This window comes from Pelobates fuscus, chromosome 6, assembly GCF_036172605.1.
Source record: "Pelobates fuscus isolate aPelFus1 chromosome 6, aPelFus1.pri, whole genome shotgun sequence".
Lineage (NCBI taxonomy): Eukaryota > Metazoa > Chordata > Amphibia > Anura > Pelobatidae > Pelobates > Pelobates fuscus.
In genome coordinates, this window is record NC_086322.1 from 300,628,617 (window position 1) to 300,645,848 (window position 17,232).

General features: G+C 45.1%; 1 protein-coding gene across 2 annotated transcripts in view; it reads right to left on the reverse strand.

Moving 5' to 3' along the window:
* LOC134615163 (cadherin-like protein 26) overlaps positions 1 to 12,380 on the reverse strand; it is a 70,326-nt gene extending 57,946 nt beyond the window's left edge. For both annotated transcript variants that reach the window (XM_063459624.1, XM_063459625.1), the window contains exons 1-2: positions 12,315 to 12,380; positions 2,863 to 2,937 (exon numbers count right to left, since the gene is read on the reverse strand). In XM_063459624.1, coding sequence (XP_063315694.1) covers positions 2,863 to 2,937; positions 12,315 to 12,356 — 117 coding nt within the window. In that variant the 5' untranslated portion in view covers positions 12,357 to 12,380. The remainder of the gene's footprint in view (positions 1 to 2,862; positions 2,938 to 12,314) is intronic.
* Positions 12,381 to 17,232: the final 4,852 nt, after the last annotated feature.

Below are 17,232 nucleotides of genomic sequence, written 5' to 3' on the forward strand. Positions count from 1 at the left end.
GATAGATATAGATATATATATACACCCACACCAGTGGCGGATCCAGAGCCTGATCTCGGGAGGGGCACTTATAGATTTAAAGAAATAATCCATGCACAATAACCACTACTGCTCTGTGTAGTGGTTATGGTGCCAGGAGTGCCCGGACCCGCTCCCAGAGTAAGTAGTCAAACCGTTTAAGAACAGTTTGACAACTTACCTGGGGTCTGCTGGGATATGGGGCTGTAGTAGGGTATAGGAGCAGTGGTGCAATGTGTGAGGGGTGCAGTTTGTGTGAAAGGTTCAGTGTGTAGGGTGTGTGGGGCAATGTGTGTTTGGGTGCCTGTGTGTGTGTGTGTGGGGCAATGTGTGTATGGGGGGGTCTAGGTGTGTGTATGGGGCTAGAGGTCGCAGTGGTGAGAGTGAACTCTAGCCCGTTGCTCCAGCGCTAGAGTTCACTCTCGCGAGAGCTGGAGCGTTGCCACTGTAACCGCTGCAACGCTCTGTACTCGCGCAAGAAGGACCCGGAGGAGCTGCAGGCTGAGCTCCCGGGTCCTCTCTTCCTCCCTCCCTTGCCGGCTGCCTGCATGGTGCCTCCAGAACAGGGAGGGAGACCTCTGATCTCCCCTCCGGTCTGTGAAGGCACATGGTGCTTGGACAGTGCCAGCCTGGGGGGGAAAGGGCAATTGCCCGTTGCCCCCCCTGGATCACACACACACATCTATGTTTCTTTCTCCCCCTCACTGCTCCTCTGTGTCCATGTCTCCCCTCTCCTTCCCAGTCACTCTCTTCCCCCTCTGCCTCTTTCGCCCCTCCCCTTGTGTATCTCTCTTCCCCTCTGTTTCTTTTTCCCCCTTTTCCCTGTCTCTCTCTCCCTCTCTAACATCTCTTTCTCCCCTTGTGTCTCACTCTCCCTCCCTCTCTGTCTCTCTCTATTCTCCCACTGTCTCTTTCTTCCCTATCTCTGTTTTATTCCCCCCCTCCCCTTGTGTCTCTATATTACAACCCTTGTGTCTCTATATTACCCCCCCTTGTGTCTCTATATTACACCCCCCCTTGTGCCCCTATATTCCCCCCCTTGTGCCCCTATATTACCCCCCCTTGTGCCCCTATATTACCCTACCCCCCTTGTGCCCCTATATTGCCCCCCTTGTGCCCCAATATTACCCCCCCTTGTGCCCCAATATTACCCCCTCCCCCCTTGTGCCCCAATATTACCCCCCTCCCCCTTGTGCCCCAATATTACCCCCCCTCCCCCTTGTGCCCCAATATTACCCCCCTCCCCCCTTGTGCCCCAATATTACCCCCTCCCCCTTGTGCCCCAATATTACCCCCCTCCCCCGTGTGCCCCAATATTACCCCCCCCCGTGTGCCCCAATATTACCCCCCCTCCCCCCGTGTGCCCCAATATTACCCCCCCTCCCCCCTTGTGCCCCAATATTACCCCCCCTTGTGCCCCAATATTACCCCCCGTGTGCCCCAATATTACCCCCTCCCCCTTGTGCCCCAATATTACCCCCCCTCCTCCCTTGTGCCCCAATATTACCCCCCTCCCCCCTTGTGCCCCATCCCCTCCATTTACCTGAGAGTAGTCAGAGGGGGCCGGCCGCTTTCTAGGCTGGTGCCGTCGGGCCGGGTGGCAGCCTCGCCGGTCCGGCGGCACTTCTAATGCTGAGGACGGAGGAGCATGAAGGAGGAGGGAGGAGCATGTCTCTGTACCATGCTCCCTCGCGGTTCCTGTGCTGGGAATTGTGGGAACCGCGAGGGAGCATGGTACAGAGACATGCTCCTCCCTCCTCCTTCATGCTCCTCCGTCCTCAGCATTAGAAGTGCCGCCGGACCGGCGAGGCTGCCACCCGGCCCGACGGCACCAGCCTAGAAAGCGGCCGGCCCCCTCTGAGTGTGCCACCGGACCGGCCACCCGGTGGCACATACCTCTGCAGCCCCCAGGTGCCGCGGCCCACCGGGAAATTTCCCGGTATCCCGGTGGGCCAGTCCGGCCCTGCATGCATTGTGACTGCTAAGACTAATAGTCTGGCTTATTGTCCACTGCCAATGGCAACTAATGTGTCACAAAGACTCGCACGTAGCACCAATTTCTATGCAACTACCTGGTTGAATGATACCAAATCTCCACTTAGAACTGATGTGTGGAATTGGCAGGTTTAGTAATTAATTGGCATGAGCGAAACAGTTATCGCTTACGAGAATAGGCATGGACACCACCATAAATGCAGGAAAAAATCCGTTCTTCCACAGAAATGTGAACCTCCCAGTGGGGAACACACATTCTAGAGCAATATTGGACTGCGTTAGACAAACTACGCAGACTGTTCTCTATTGTACTCTTAGCCTATAAGACAGACCGACTAAATGCCATCACAGTCCACTTTGTCACATTGTCACTTTTCTTTCCTTTCCTATAAGGTAATGTATCATTACTGGAGTAGATACAATGTATTGATCATGTCGCCCACCATGAACTATTTACAGTCTCTCCCAGCTCAGAGATCACTGACATCCAGACAAGTCTAATGAAGTGATTCTATAGGAATCTAATATTGTATATGGGTCACTGAGCTGACATTACAGTAAAGGAATGGGTCAATGAGCTGATGAAGGAATATAACTCTGATTCCTGTTAATCTAAGAACCAATGTCAGAGGTGTCATTTATTATTGTTGAATGTGTTCACACATTGTGTATAACTGATCATGCTGGTTATCAGCGACTTTTCTAAACACGGTCTTTCTTTTCACCTGAAGTAATGCGTGTTGGGATATCTTACAGGTGTATCTGAATAGATCCATAATGCGGTCACAGTTTGTGTGTAGTTTATTAAACAATTTATTTTGTATATGACTTGCGCAGCTAGCTACGTACCTTTCCGCTGAGTTTGGGTTCCGCCTGGGCGATGGCCACTGTCTCATTCTGCAGGGATATATCCGCGCACAGAACCTGCAAAATAAATGGTTACTTAATAGGGCTGTAAAGGCTGCGCCCCTCACATTGGTGATTCCCCTTTTAATGAAACCTTTTTTTTTTGCCACATGTATGTGCAATGTAAACCCTGTGACTGTCATGTCTTGAGGCTTGTTATTCTATTAATCCTGTCCGCTCCGTGAAACTCTGAGAATATTGTATTGTAGAGAAGTGTGCTCTTTCCTCAATTTAATATTTTTCAGGTTGTGCCTGGGGCTAGTTTGAAGGACGAGTACAACCGGTCTGACAAGTATCGCTGATAGACAGCAGGTGTGAGGTTACTGGTCTGATATCAGTCCTGTCACTCTGTCAGGGTTACAGGCCAAGGTCAGTGCAGGATGGGACAAAATCTCAATATTCAGCTACTAAACTGTGCACAGAATAAGCGAGCGACCGGCACACCTAGACATGCGTAATGAAGTGTACTATATAGCCGAACTCTCACGTACAGACTGCATCGTGTACCCTACAGTGTATAAACAATGTGTTACACTGTATATAGCATACATGCTCTATCCTCTGTTACTGTATATAGCATGCATGTAACACACAGGATAGAGCATGTATGCTATATACAGTAATACACAGGATAGGGCGTGTATGCTATATACAGTAATACACAGGATAGGGCGTGTATGCTATATACTGTAACACACAGGATAGGGCGTGTATGCTATATACAGTAATACACAGGATAGGGCGTGTATGCTATATACAGTAATACACAGGATAGGGCGTGCATGCTATATACTGTAACACACAGGATAGTGTATAAAGCTATATAGCATACACGCTTTATCGTGTGTGTGTGTATATATATATATATATTTTTTTTTTACGCAGGCTCTATGCTGTGTATACATTTCTGTATAACGTGTGTAACTGTCTTGAGAAATGTATCACAAAGCTCTCTAAGACCCCCTTCCCTTCCCCACCCGCCAAGAAGTCCTCTTTGACTTAAATGTTGACATTCCATTTTGAATTGATTACAATGTGCAGTTTAGTAAATAACTTGGTGTTGTAATGCCTGTAGTTTTTCCATTGTAAATCGTTTCAGCTGCTGGGTGAAGTGTGTGTGTGTGTGTGTGTGTGTGTGAATTGGGATTTGCTCAATAAAACGCAGACTTTATACATTTTACATGATGTCTCCTTGTGAAGTATTACAGGAGCTTACACTTTGATCCACTGAGTTTACCGCGTGTAATCTGAATAATATGGGAATGCTTTTATCGGAGTCTTCTCCAGGCGAATCTGGTCTTTGTTGTGGTAAATCTATCCGCTTAAATGTGGAGATTAAGCCCCACTTGATCATCACAAAAGACCTATCCGATTGTGGTATGCTAACCCCAGAAACCAACAAAGCCTTCTAAACAAAGATTCTATTGGATTTTCCAAACCCGAACTGGGTAAAACTAAAATAGTCTTTACTGTTTGATTCACGTGTTTTCTAACTAAAATATTGGCTGCTCAATGTTCTTTACAGATAGTTTTGATATTGCAAATTAGTTCAATAATTGTAATTGCTCTTAAAGGACCACTATAGGCACCCAGACCTCTTCAGCTCAATGAAGTGGTCTGGGACTGGGTGCCAAGTCCCTCTAGTTTTAACCCTGCAGCTGAAAACATATCAGTTTCAGGTCAACTGCTATGTTTCACTGAGGGTTAATCCAGCCTCTAGTGGCTGTCTCATTGACAGCCGCTAGAGGCGCTGATCACTGTGAAAAGACGCTGACGTCCATAGGAAAGCATTGAGTAATGCTTTCCTATGGGCGGTTTGAATGCGCGCAGCTCTTGCCGCGCATGTGCATTCGCTGACGTCGGCAGGAGGAGGAGAGTTCCCCAGCGCTGAGGGAGCCCGGCACTGGAGAAAGTTAAGTGGCTGAAGGGGTTTTAACCCCTTCAGCCCAGCGGGAGGGAGGCCCTGAGGGTGGGGGGGACCTAATGACCCTATAGTGCCAGGGAAAACTAGTTTCTTCTTTTGTTTCATCTGATCTGTAAAGCCCACCCTCCCCCCATTCATTTTTATTTTTTATTTCCACCTCTCTGAATCTGTTATATTCCACACTGCTAGTACAACCTTCCCAGCCACATCTTCAGCCTCACTGAGACTTGTAGAAAGGAGATTTCACCTACAGCAGAAAACCCTAACCTCCTACAGAGGTTGTACTACGAAATTCCTTAGATGCATTAAAAGGGGCTAATTGTATTTGTATAATTATAAATGATTTAAAGTAGTGTTTTTGTCTGTGTGTGGGGTGTGTTTTATTAGAGGGAGAAAAAAAGTATTCTTCGTACAAGCCTGTCATTTTGGAAATTCTAACCTGTCAGGACATAAATTTGTTTAATTTAGGTGTGTTGTTTTCAACTTTAACCCATTCCTCCTAACAGTCTCTCACCCTGGGTTCCAGAGGCAGAGTGCACAGACTATATTTCTGACATTGCAGAGTTTCTCTGAATTGCTCCCGAGGGTTTATTCCATCAGACTCTAACAAGAACCAACAATACGAGGTTGACTGACCCCCAGTGAATGCCAAAGTTAACAAAGGGACTACTTTCTGCTTTTCCGAAGCATAGTTGCTAACATTTTTTAAATTCCAGGGACACTTTGCAGCACAGCTATCAATTACTAACGTACCACACCCAAAGCTCTGCCCACTATGTCCAACCCACAGAATTACAGAGAATTGAGATGGTAATTTTAAACTTAAGGCCAAAGTAGCGGAGTTGGACAAATTCAGCTGCACTATTTCAGCCTTAAGTTTGAAATTCCCATCTCAATTCTCTTTACTGATCCAGTAAGTACACAGGCTCAAAGACCAACAAGTTCACTGACACAAAACACAAACTCAGATACAAATAAAAAGGCTCACTGACAGACAAAACTGACTCACACACAAGCTTACTACTGACAAACTAATTTGTATAGACACACAAGGCTCACAGACAAACTTACTGACACACAAGCTCACTACAGACAAGCTCACTGACACACGCAAGCAGTGCCATCTTAATAGCGTTATGGGTCCCCGGGCAAAGCAGTGCATGTGGCCCTACCTACACAACAAATTATAGGAATAAAAATGATTGATTTAAAAAAAAAAAAAAAAAATTAAATTCTATTTATTGGTACCTCCAACAAATGCAATACATTACACTGACTGCTGAACACATGCACACAGACTGCAGAGTACACACAACAAACATACACACCGTACACTGAATACATACACCTACTGCTGAATGCACACAGACTGCTGAATACATTCTGAGTGCGCACACACAGACTGCAGTGAGGGGTGTGTGTGTGGGTGGGGTGCTGTACCGTCATGGTGAGTTGTCTATAGCCTGCAACTCTTCTGGCTGCAGGCTGTCTTCACTCTTCCCACATGCAGAATGCAGTGTCAGTGGGTGGGGCTTGCCTTGTGGGGGGTGGGGCCTATTCACTTGAGGCGGAGCAGGAACACCGGGGAAGCTACTGGGAATTCAGGAAAGGAGACTGTCAGTGCTCCCTCCGGCTCCCCAGCAGCCCCAATGCAGCCGCTCCAGCACCTCTCCACAGCCCCCAGCATCTTCCCAACAGTGTGTACCTCTGTCCTGCATTCCCTTGGACTGTAACGGGCAGCTACAGTCCCATGGAAAATAATAAAAGCATATGGCCCTGCAAGTTGCCGGGACTGTCTCGGGAGAGTGAATTGCCTAGGACAGACTCCAGCTTGCCGGTACTGTCCCGGCAAAAACAGGACAGTTGGCAACTATGCTTTTTCCACAAGGCCAAATGTAGTTAGCCCTCCCCTGGGATAAAATAACTAAATGCATGCCCTTCCGTGATATTAATGCCATTCTGTGTTTCAGTTAACCCGGAAGAATGTTGAGTGAAATTGCAGTAATTCACTAAAATTTGTGGTTTGTTCTGAGTGGGGGGTGTGGTTTTAATTCTCCTAAAGCCTTCATAATCCATGTTTACAAATCCTAGGATTACTTGTTAAAAGTTCAATTTTACCAAATTTAGGCCATGAAAGTTGAACGGGAGAAGTTGTACATTGAGCATTTTGGTTTTTCAATTCAGCAATACAATTTGTGTTTAGCAAATAAACCCCAATGTTCAGTAAAACGAGAGCTGCGCATTTTCTGCCATATTCACCTTGCACAGACTAAGTCAAACTGAAAAAGTCAAGCTGTTTTAAATTCCAAAAGTTCTGTGTCAATTTACCCCATTCTCAGCCCTCCAGGTGCTCTCATCCTTTAGAGACCACTCTCCAATTTAAGGCGACCAAGCACCGGCGTCAATGACTCCTAAAGCGATTCCATCCAGGTGCAGCATAATTTTCACCAGTTCTCACTGACAATATTCTGGTCTCTATCAATCCTAAAATTACGTGAACTTTCGTGCTTATTAGTCTGTCCTGTTTGTGCAGTGGCAATACGTCAGAGGCCTGGTCATTTTTAAATCCCTCTAGCTTTTGTGCCAGTGACCTCTTCTTCTTTGCAAACCCGTAAAGGAACATTATAGGGTCAGGAACACAAACCTGTATTCCTGACCGTATAGTGTTAAAACCACCATCTGGCCCCACCTTAGGCCCCCCTTAAATATAGTAAAATCTTACTTCTGTTCAAGTCTACAGCTGCTAGCTCTGCCCCTGATTTGCCTGCTTGGCTGACATCAAAAAGGATTCTCTGAGCCAATCACAATGCGTTCACATAGGAAACCATGGGATTGGCTGAACATGTCAAGGATGCATTGATTCAATGTATCTCTATGAAGAAAGTTCAGTGCCTGCATGCATAGGGTGGAAACACTGAGGGTCAGTCACACTGTGCAGCACTGCCCCAGGAAGCACCTCTAGCAGCCATCTGAGGAGTGGCCAGAGGAATTACCCCTAGGCTGTAATGTAAACCCTGCATTTTCTCTGAAACAAACAGTGTTTACAGCAAAAAGCCTGAAGGGAATGATTCTGCTCACCAGAACAAATTCAATAAGCTGTAGTTGTTCTGGTGACTACAATGTCCCTTTTAAGTGTATTGTTTCTGTTGGGTTTTCTTTGGTTCTGGTTCTAGTACTCTGGTTCCTAAATGCAGTTTAACCCCTTAAGGACCAAACTTCTGGAATAAAAGGGAATCATGACATGTCACACATGTCATGTGTCCTTAAAGGGAAACTCCAGTGCCAGGAAAACGATTAGTTTTCCTGGCACTGGAGGGTCCCTCTCCCTCCCACCCCCCAATCCCCAGTTGCTGAAGGGGTGAAAACCCCTTCAGTGACTTACCAGAGGCAGCGACATGTCCCACGCCGCTGCTTCCTCCTCCCCCGGCGCTCCTCCTTCTGCTTATGTCGGCCGGTGGGCGAGACTGATCTCGGCAGCCGGCCGAGGAGACCTAATGCGCATGCGCGGCAATGCCGCGCATGCGCATTAGCGCACCCCATAGGAAAGCATTGAAAATGAATTTCAATGCTTCCCTATGGGGAATAGAGCGACGCTGAAGGTCCTCACACAGCGTGAGGACGTCCAGCGACGCTCTAGCACAGAAAACCTGTGCTATGAAGCAGGAAGTGTCCTCTAGTGGCTGTCTAATAGACAGCCACTAGGGGAGGACTTAACCCTGCAAGGTAATTATTGCAGTTTATAAAAAACTGCAATAATTACACTTGCAGGGTTAAGAGTAGTGGGAGTTGGCTCCCAGACCACTCCAATGGGCAGAAGTGGTCTGGGTGCCTGGAGTGTCCCTTTAAGGGGTTAAGGAAAAGCGCATGAACACACAAGTTACACTTTACAAGGCTTTTAAGTAGTAAAATGCAATTAATCACCCCCCCCCCCCCCCCCCGCGCCCGTATTTTGGCATCCATGACCTGCCTTGTGTTTTGCGCTATACTCTTATTAGTCATGATACATCATCTAAACCCGGCCAATCAGAGGTCTGTTAATACACCAGTCTATCCGTCCCTGTTCCTTTGGTATGTGCTGGCCTATCTCTTGCTGAACAGCCTTATAGTTTCTTGACATCGATCTATCGAACAACCTGGGGATGTAAAATAACAGCATCACTGTTAGCAGTGGCCACTTGTTTAGCATTCTTATAACTTTTAATGTCATAAGTCTGAAGAAAGCAGATTTTCTTCCCTTCGTCCCCTCCCCATTTCAAAGCTGCAAGAAGTACTATTTTTATTTTTTCCTTCCTCCCACTATTTGTCGATTTCACCCAATTGAGTTTTTCTTTCATGGTTATAAAAGGAGGAATATCTCTAAGACAAACCATATCCTGACCCTGTGTCCGTATTATCTGAATATATTTAGGGCCAATTAACTAAACCCCCAGTTGTTACTGTCCTGCCAGACATTCTAACATTTATGGCCGTGAACTTGGTAAAGATTTGTACCAAACTGGGGCCAGTCGGCATACACTACCGGTCCCAAATCCAGGGCCGGAGCAAGGATTTTTGATAACACTGCAGGGCCAGATTAAGAGCCCAGTGGGCCTGGTGCTGACAATTATGATGGGCCTATTTACAGAATCTTATCGAGTGGAGATGTTGCCGGAGGGAAAGAAAACAGCAGCTATAAGAAAACACATACCCTAGGCTAATCTCTCTAATTAGTTTTCATCTTTTAAGTAAATCCATACCCCCTAACAGCAGTGTCCAATGAAGCAGGAAGTCAATTGGCACGGTAAAAGGGTGGGCCACTGACGCGAATCACGTAACCTGCCAAAAGGGGGCATGTTTGTCCAAAGAATTGGAAGGCCAGACTGGCATGAATACATGTCAGGCTGCCTGCCAATCCTGCAGCTGGCCAACTAAGGGCATACTATGCAGACAGCACCCTGAGCTTGACATAAATGCGTTTAATGATGTGCTCGCTCAGCGCTTTCTAAGGACTGTCCCCTAGCACTCGCTGGTCCACTTGTCTCCTTCCCTTCTTACTAGCAGGCAGAAGCTCCTGGTATATAGTCTGGGACAGAGAAAAGCTGTATGTAGTAAGTGTAGAAGAAAGGGAACATGCCACAGTGTTAGAGAGACCAAAGTCCGCATTACCTTAACTATCTATATTCATTGTCAGCCACTCCACACAAGTTTTGTTCGCATACATCCCTCTTAACTTTCCATACTTAAGCAAGGAGTATGTGAAGAGTAGTTGGTGTTACCACCTCTTTTGGAAAAACATTCTGCCCTTACTAATTTGCATAATTAATTATGTATTGGTGACATCACATGATGTAAATCACAGGGAGTGACATAAAAGAAAATGCTGTAAAATCACAAAAAATCTACTTTACAGTTTGATTCTGCTGTATAAATGGATTGCTCCCAGTGTCTCAAGTCTCCCTATGTATCAGTGTACCCATGTGTTGATTACCCCAGGTCTCAATGTCCCTCAGTGTCTCAATGCCCCATGCCTCCCAGTGTCCCCAAGTATTCCCATCTGTCTATGGCCCCATGTCTCCCAGGGTCCCCATGTCATTAGTACCATGGGGAGACCTGGGGACTCTCTGTGTCATAATGTGTCTGTGTCCCTATATCTTTCAGTGCACCCATGTCTCTTTGCAGCCTTTCCCCATCCCTCACTTCCCTGAGCTGTAGGCTGGAGCTGCTCCCCTGCGGATTAGTGAGTAGAGATAGGCATGGAGGAATACGCTGGAACTTCCTATCCCTCCCTTTCTCCACACACAGCGATCCCTACTGGCCATTGCATCGTAATCTCTGTTTATATTGAGAAAAATACCAGCATTTGTATTCCCGTTATTACTGCAATACCGGCACCGACCAGTCAGCCTCAAATACTGGTTGTGCCAGTAAAATACCAGCCAGGTGGAAACACTAAGAGTAGTGGTTTAAAAAAAAAAAAAAATATTCATGGGCCTGGAGCTGCAGCTCCATCAGCCCCTATGTTAATCTGGCCCTGCTACACTGGTGACGCATAAAAAAGGTTTGTTCCTGCATGTCCTGTAACCCACTTTATCTTCTGTTTATCCCCTCTTTTGAATGTCTGACCCCCTTCAGTGTCTTAGCACCTTCCGTAAGGAAGGTGCTATCTCCCCAGCCCCTTTGTATGTCTTTCACTCTTGGACAGGCACTGATACAGGCGCACACTCGATCTAGACATACAGGTAAACTGTCATACAGTGACCACTATATACATACTGAGCCCTGAGCATGCTGCCTGGCTCTGGTGTCCCAATTGCCAAGCCCCACCACTAATGCACTGTCCCGCCAGCCATGCTGTGTGGTACACATGGAGCAGGGATACGATGTGTTCATATCCTCGCCCTCTCCACACAGCCTCTGCCAAGAGCCAGACACGGTGCCGAACAGATGTGACAGCTCGGCCACGGTACATAGTGATCGGCGCTATGCGCTCTCCTTCAGCCTTTCCGCCCCCGGGATTGGTGTGCCCTGTACCACCTCATGGAAGCACTGGCCCCTCCCTGATCCAGCCCCTGTCTCTGCCCACTCTGGCCCATTACCAGGTCCTGACCCTGTACCCCCTGTACACACTCTTAATGGGACCTACATTTCTGCTCTGAGATTGTCCGCTTTGCTGCCTTTCTAGTAAGAGCCTCATTTGACAGATGACTAATTTGTATTCTACTCAAGCAATTATGGAACAATCTTAGATTCTTTACATACCGGTATAATGCCCACTAAACAGATTCCACCTTTTACATTCGTTGTGGGTTTAGAGCATTGGTTTAATATTAGTGGTCATTTAGGAGGATTCTGGTTAGAAACACATTATTAAAATGTGCTTGTATGATACCAATTTTATTATAGCACACCGTTATGTCATTTAAGCTGCACACTCTCAATTTGAACACAGGGTTTATTTGTTGAACAGGTAACTAAATTGCAAATATTTGGTTCCAAATAACCAATTTAAAAAACCTTCCTAAATTAACTGTCTGCAATTCACTGTCCTGCTGAGGAATATATGTATTCTTCTCCTGCATAAACTACAGGGTATAGAAACTCTTTATTTATAATGGGTTCATTTATAACCTCCTTTCATTCTGTATCTCATAAATACAAACTACCCCACACTCTCCCTCGCTTCAAATGATCCCGTCACAATAAACGTATCACCTGCAATGGACGCAAGTCCTCTGTATGCCACCAACCAACTGTACTGAGGTGCAGCCCCCAATTACAGATGGATGCCCCCTTCTAATAATGTGAACTTCACCCTTTAGTGAAACATTACTGACAGTCTTCAAGCTTCTAACAGATTTCCTACAGTCCAGTTTACTCTTGAACTTGGAAGTCTAAACACAAGTCCATGTAATGACTACTCCTTAGATAAGGAAAGATGGACAGTTTTTGGGTTTGAGAACAGTAAAAAAAAAAAATCCTCGTATCCTCTTACCAAAATCTGTAGCCAGACGAGGCTCTGTCCCCAGCTTTCCATGTTCAAGTTGAATGTGTCCGAGCCTTGAACAACAGCTTTACTGAGATAACTGTGCAACCCTACACCGAGCTGTTAATTCCTCCCATCAGGGCGATTCTACGACACAAGCATGTCTATGCTAATGACATGGGCCCTAGGATATGCCTGAGATATGATCTACAGTACTGTCGTGGGTTAGGTTTCAAAAGAAAATATTCTAACCGTAACATCGACCAGCGTGGGATTGCTGTCCTGTAAAAATATATGGGAGGAAAAAACTTACTTGGTCCCCCCCCCGCTCCTCTCACATTTGTTAATAATCTGTATGCAAAAACCTGTAACATCAACTGAAGTTTGAAGATATATATCATGTAATAATTAGGGGTACGGGTTGACTCCCCTCAAAATCCCTTTCTGCTGCAATGAGTGAATCAAACGCGGTTAGTCAATCTATGGACTAACAAATCGCAGATATTAACAAATCAATTTTGTTCATTATAGATGTGACCACCTTTAATTCACTCAGTGCAGCTGAAAGGCATTTGAGCAGGAATCTAGATATGGACTTGTGTATACTGGATTTCCTACAAAGTTGGATATTTTATCTATTTTTGAAATGGCGCCTGGTGAAAGCTGATTAGTTATGATTTGCCCAATGCTGATGTTAAAAACCTTTATAGAGGAAGACGTTGTTGCGCGTTTGTGCCAAATTATGCTATGCTCACAGCCATCCAGCGGAGTGTCATAGTCAATTTCGCTCAAATAATTCCTGAAACAACGCATGGCACCTCTTGTGGTTTTTCTATTTTTATTTTGGGGGGGGGGGGTTCCTTGACTTGGCATTTCTTGATGCATTGCACATGTGAATAGGCGCAATATTTTAAATGCCAGGGACTGGCTGGTCCCATTTAAATCCCTGTCCCCTTAGGACCAGTGGCCTTTCATGCTTCCATGCCCTGAACAAGCTTATTCCTTGTTGGTGTTTCTAATTTTCACCTGGCTGGTATGGCTTCTGGTTTCCCTTACCAGCTACATTATTTGTCCTTGGCTTTATCTTGTTTAGTACATTTGTTCTGGTTTATTCTCACCGATCCTTCCTATTTCTATCTAAACCTTAAACCCGGCCACTCTAAGGTTCAGTAATTTGCTTGTCTATCGCTCTCGCTTTACCTTTTATTAGGTTGCAGACCTATATCTAACTGTGGGCTACTGACCTTACAAAAAGACCATTGTGTATCTTGTTATCCTAAGTAAGCGGTTGGCCTCTTTCCAGGACCACAGGATAGATCAGCTGCGACAGTCAAGGCTTACCTTTGCCACACCACTTTCAAGTTCTGAAAATAGGGAGCCGAGCTAAACTAAATGCTAGTAGTCAATTTCATGGAAGGGTTATTGGTTATAATTGGCTTACATTGGCTTCCTGTATGCTATAGGAGTCAATTCAAGGTACTAACTCACACCTATAAAGCACTGAACAACTCTAGCCCCTCTTATATCTCCTCACAGATCCATAGGTATGTCCCTTCTCGGTCTCTCCGTTCTGCCCGTGACCACCTCCTGTCCGTTGTCCGCACTCGTACGGCCAACTCGTGCTTGCAGGACTTCTCACGGGCGGCTTCCTTCCTGTGGAATAGCCTGCCTACCGCCATCAGACTCTCCCCTAGTCTTGCATCTTTTAAGAAGTGCCTTAAAACCCATCTCTTTAGGAAAGCTTATGGCCTCCAAGACTAACCCTTACCTCACATACCTGTCTCTTGCCCTCTCCTAAAGGGCAGCCCACCTTATTTGAGTGTAAATTCCTGTACTAATGTGTTTTACACCCCACCTCCTATAGAATGTAAGCTCGTTTGAGCAGGGTCCTCTTCAACCTATTGTTCCTGTAAGTTTATTTGTAATTGTCCTATTTATAGTTAAATCCCCTCTCATAATATTGTAAAGCGCTACGGAATCTGTTGGCGCTATATAAATGGCGATAATAATAATAATAATAATTGTAGATGAAGTTGCTGGCTGAGATATTGCCACTGGTGTTGAAGAATTTGTCTCCAATTTGACTTAGGCACTCTAATTTATACAGTGCAGGCTGTCAAAGACTGGGACAAGGCAAAGAGGTCATTTGTTTGCATAGTCTCAAAACTTTCCTGTGCAGAGTAGGGTCCTTCTACTCCTAACAGTGTGAATTCAAGAAAGAACCAATGCAGTTAGGGCAAACTTGTCTGTCTGAGGCAGAGAAACCGTGTAGGAGATGGAAAGATCTGTCTTTACTGTGGGAAGAAGTGTAATCTCTGTGCTAACTAACCAATCAGGCCGGGAAATGCCAGCATCTAAGCCAATTTATGAGGCGTGCCTTGGGTATAAATATTTTATCCCCTAAAAAAATCGAAATAACTTCTAGTCTACCTCTTTTGGAGGGTCTTCATGAGGACATTGATGGTAGACCTCTCTTCAGTCAATAAACTTTGAAGTCCGAAGCGCAGTAGTGATTATAAATGTGAATATAGGTCCCAATCCCTCAAACTTGAGCCTAGACTTTATGAAGGGGTAAAATTATCTGTTTAATCCAGGCTCCATGGCCTGCTTTTATACAATACAGGGACGTAGGAAAAAAGCTCATGACACTCCCATAAACACACCCACAAAATGTCCCCAAAAGGCCATGTCACCATGACGAAGCATAAAATGACAAATTATAGAAAACACAAATACACATTTCCCACCTAGGAACCCCCATAGTTTATACATGCCTGGATCTGAGCACCCAACATATCTGAAAAGTTCTCAGATGCCACGAGCACAGCCAAAACGCCACCAGGGTAAAGTTATGACCAGCCGCATACATGGTCCTATGCCCAAAACCGTTCCAGGGGCATTTTGTGCTTTTGCCGGTCAACTTCGGGAGTTCCATACAGAATAAATACTGAACGCACACTCTGGCTATTTAGTAGCGTTTGTTTGTATGGTTCATACGAACAAACCTACCGAATGGCGCTCGCCTAACGTGTGGGAAGGAAGCAGGCGTTCGTCAAAGTTCAGCGGTGTTCGGGAGTCTCCGTGTCCAATTTTAGTTCCATGCGCCCAAACACCGCTCCCTGCATTCCTGCAAAGAAAATGGACGCCAACCCAGTTCCCACAGGTTTGTGCATACGAACAGCGGCCATCCAGCCGCACAATTTTAACACTCGATAATTGAAGTGTCGAGAGGTTACCAGGGGTTAACAAGCCCAGAGGTGGTCCGCAGTTCGTGAGTTTGTTCAGTTTACGAACAGTACAAACAAATCCCACAAATCAAATCTTTTTACCAGCCTTTTCTATGGCCCATAGTCAGTGGGCAGGAGGCTAGCCTCCACACTCCTACAGGAGACTGTGTGGCGAACGTCCAGGCAAGGGGGCATTCGTCACACTGTACCTATCTAAATTTTATTTTTATATTGTATTGCACACTGAATAAACTTCTCTTCAGTGTGTACAGATTCCTGCTCCTTATTCTGATGTAGCTTTGGCAGGAGTAGGCAACCTCAGACACTCCAAAGGTTGTAGACTTCATCTCCCCTGATGCTTTGCCAGCATTATGGGAAACTGAGTCCACAACATCTGGAGTGCCGAAAGTTGCCTACTTCTAAGCTATGGTATTTAATAAGACTGAAGCAGTTAGGTTGCCACCTCACCACTTATCTTATGATTTGGCAACTGATCTCTTATTATGGACTAGTCTTCCCAGGGGTAGAAATTGCCCATTGTCACCTACTTAGAATATGGTTATATAGAGGTTTATGTTGGAAATGCTTTAAAGGGACACTATAGTCACCTGAACAACTTTTGCTTAATGAAGCAGTTTTGGTGTATAGAACATGCCCCTGCAGCCTCACTGCTCAATCCTCTGCCATTTAGGAGTTAAATCCCTTTGTTTATGAACCCTAGTACCACCTCCCTGCATGTGACTTGCACAGCCTTCCATAAACACTTCCTGTACAGAGAGCCCTATTTAGACTTTCTTTATTGCAAGTTCTGCTTAATTAAGATTTTCTTATCCCCTGCTATGTTAATAGCTTGCTAGACCCTGCAAGAGCCTCCTGTATGTGATCAAAGTTCAATTTAGAGATTGAGATACAATTATTTAAGGTAAATTACATCTGTTTGAAAGTGAAACCAGTTTGTTTTTTTCATGCAGGCTCTGTCAATCATAGCCAGGGGAGGTGTGGCTAGGGCTGCATAAACAGAAACAAAGTGATTTAACTCCTAAATGACAGTGAGTTGAGCAGTGAAATTGCAGGGGACTGATCTATACACTAAAACTGCTTTATTTAGCTAAAGTGATTTAGGTGACTATAGTGTTCCTTTAAGCAATTTTTTTTTTTTTTTAAATCTCTATATTCCCTTTTTAAAAAGAAAGGTGGGGGGAATACGTCTTTGTAGTGACGGGGGTTTAAACAAAATTATATCAAAAATGCAAATCCCATTCCTCTTATCAAGCTAGTTGACAGAATTAAGGGATCTAAAATATTACCAGGTTAGAACGAAGAGCTTAAAACTTGATGAGAATTATGGAAGGACATGAATGGGGAAAAGTGCCTTTAATATTTATCCAGCGTTACGACTATACTGTGAAGTATTGTTGTTCTTTTAATGCTCTGGCCATTTTCCAAGAATTTATTATTGACTTTTTAGAATATTATAGAATTATATAATTACATAAGATTGATTATTCAAGTTTCATTCCACGGACCTAGTCTTTCATTGTCAACAAGTGCGTTAAGTTGTTGGAATATGGTTTTTAAGTGTCTATTTGAAAAAGACCAAACTTCCTTCTGGGGGTATATCATGTCTTCATCTGGTTTATTTCCTATGGATTTTCAGACTAACTATTTCCAAGAACTTGGAGCAGGGATGGGGAATGATG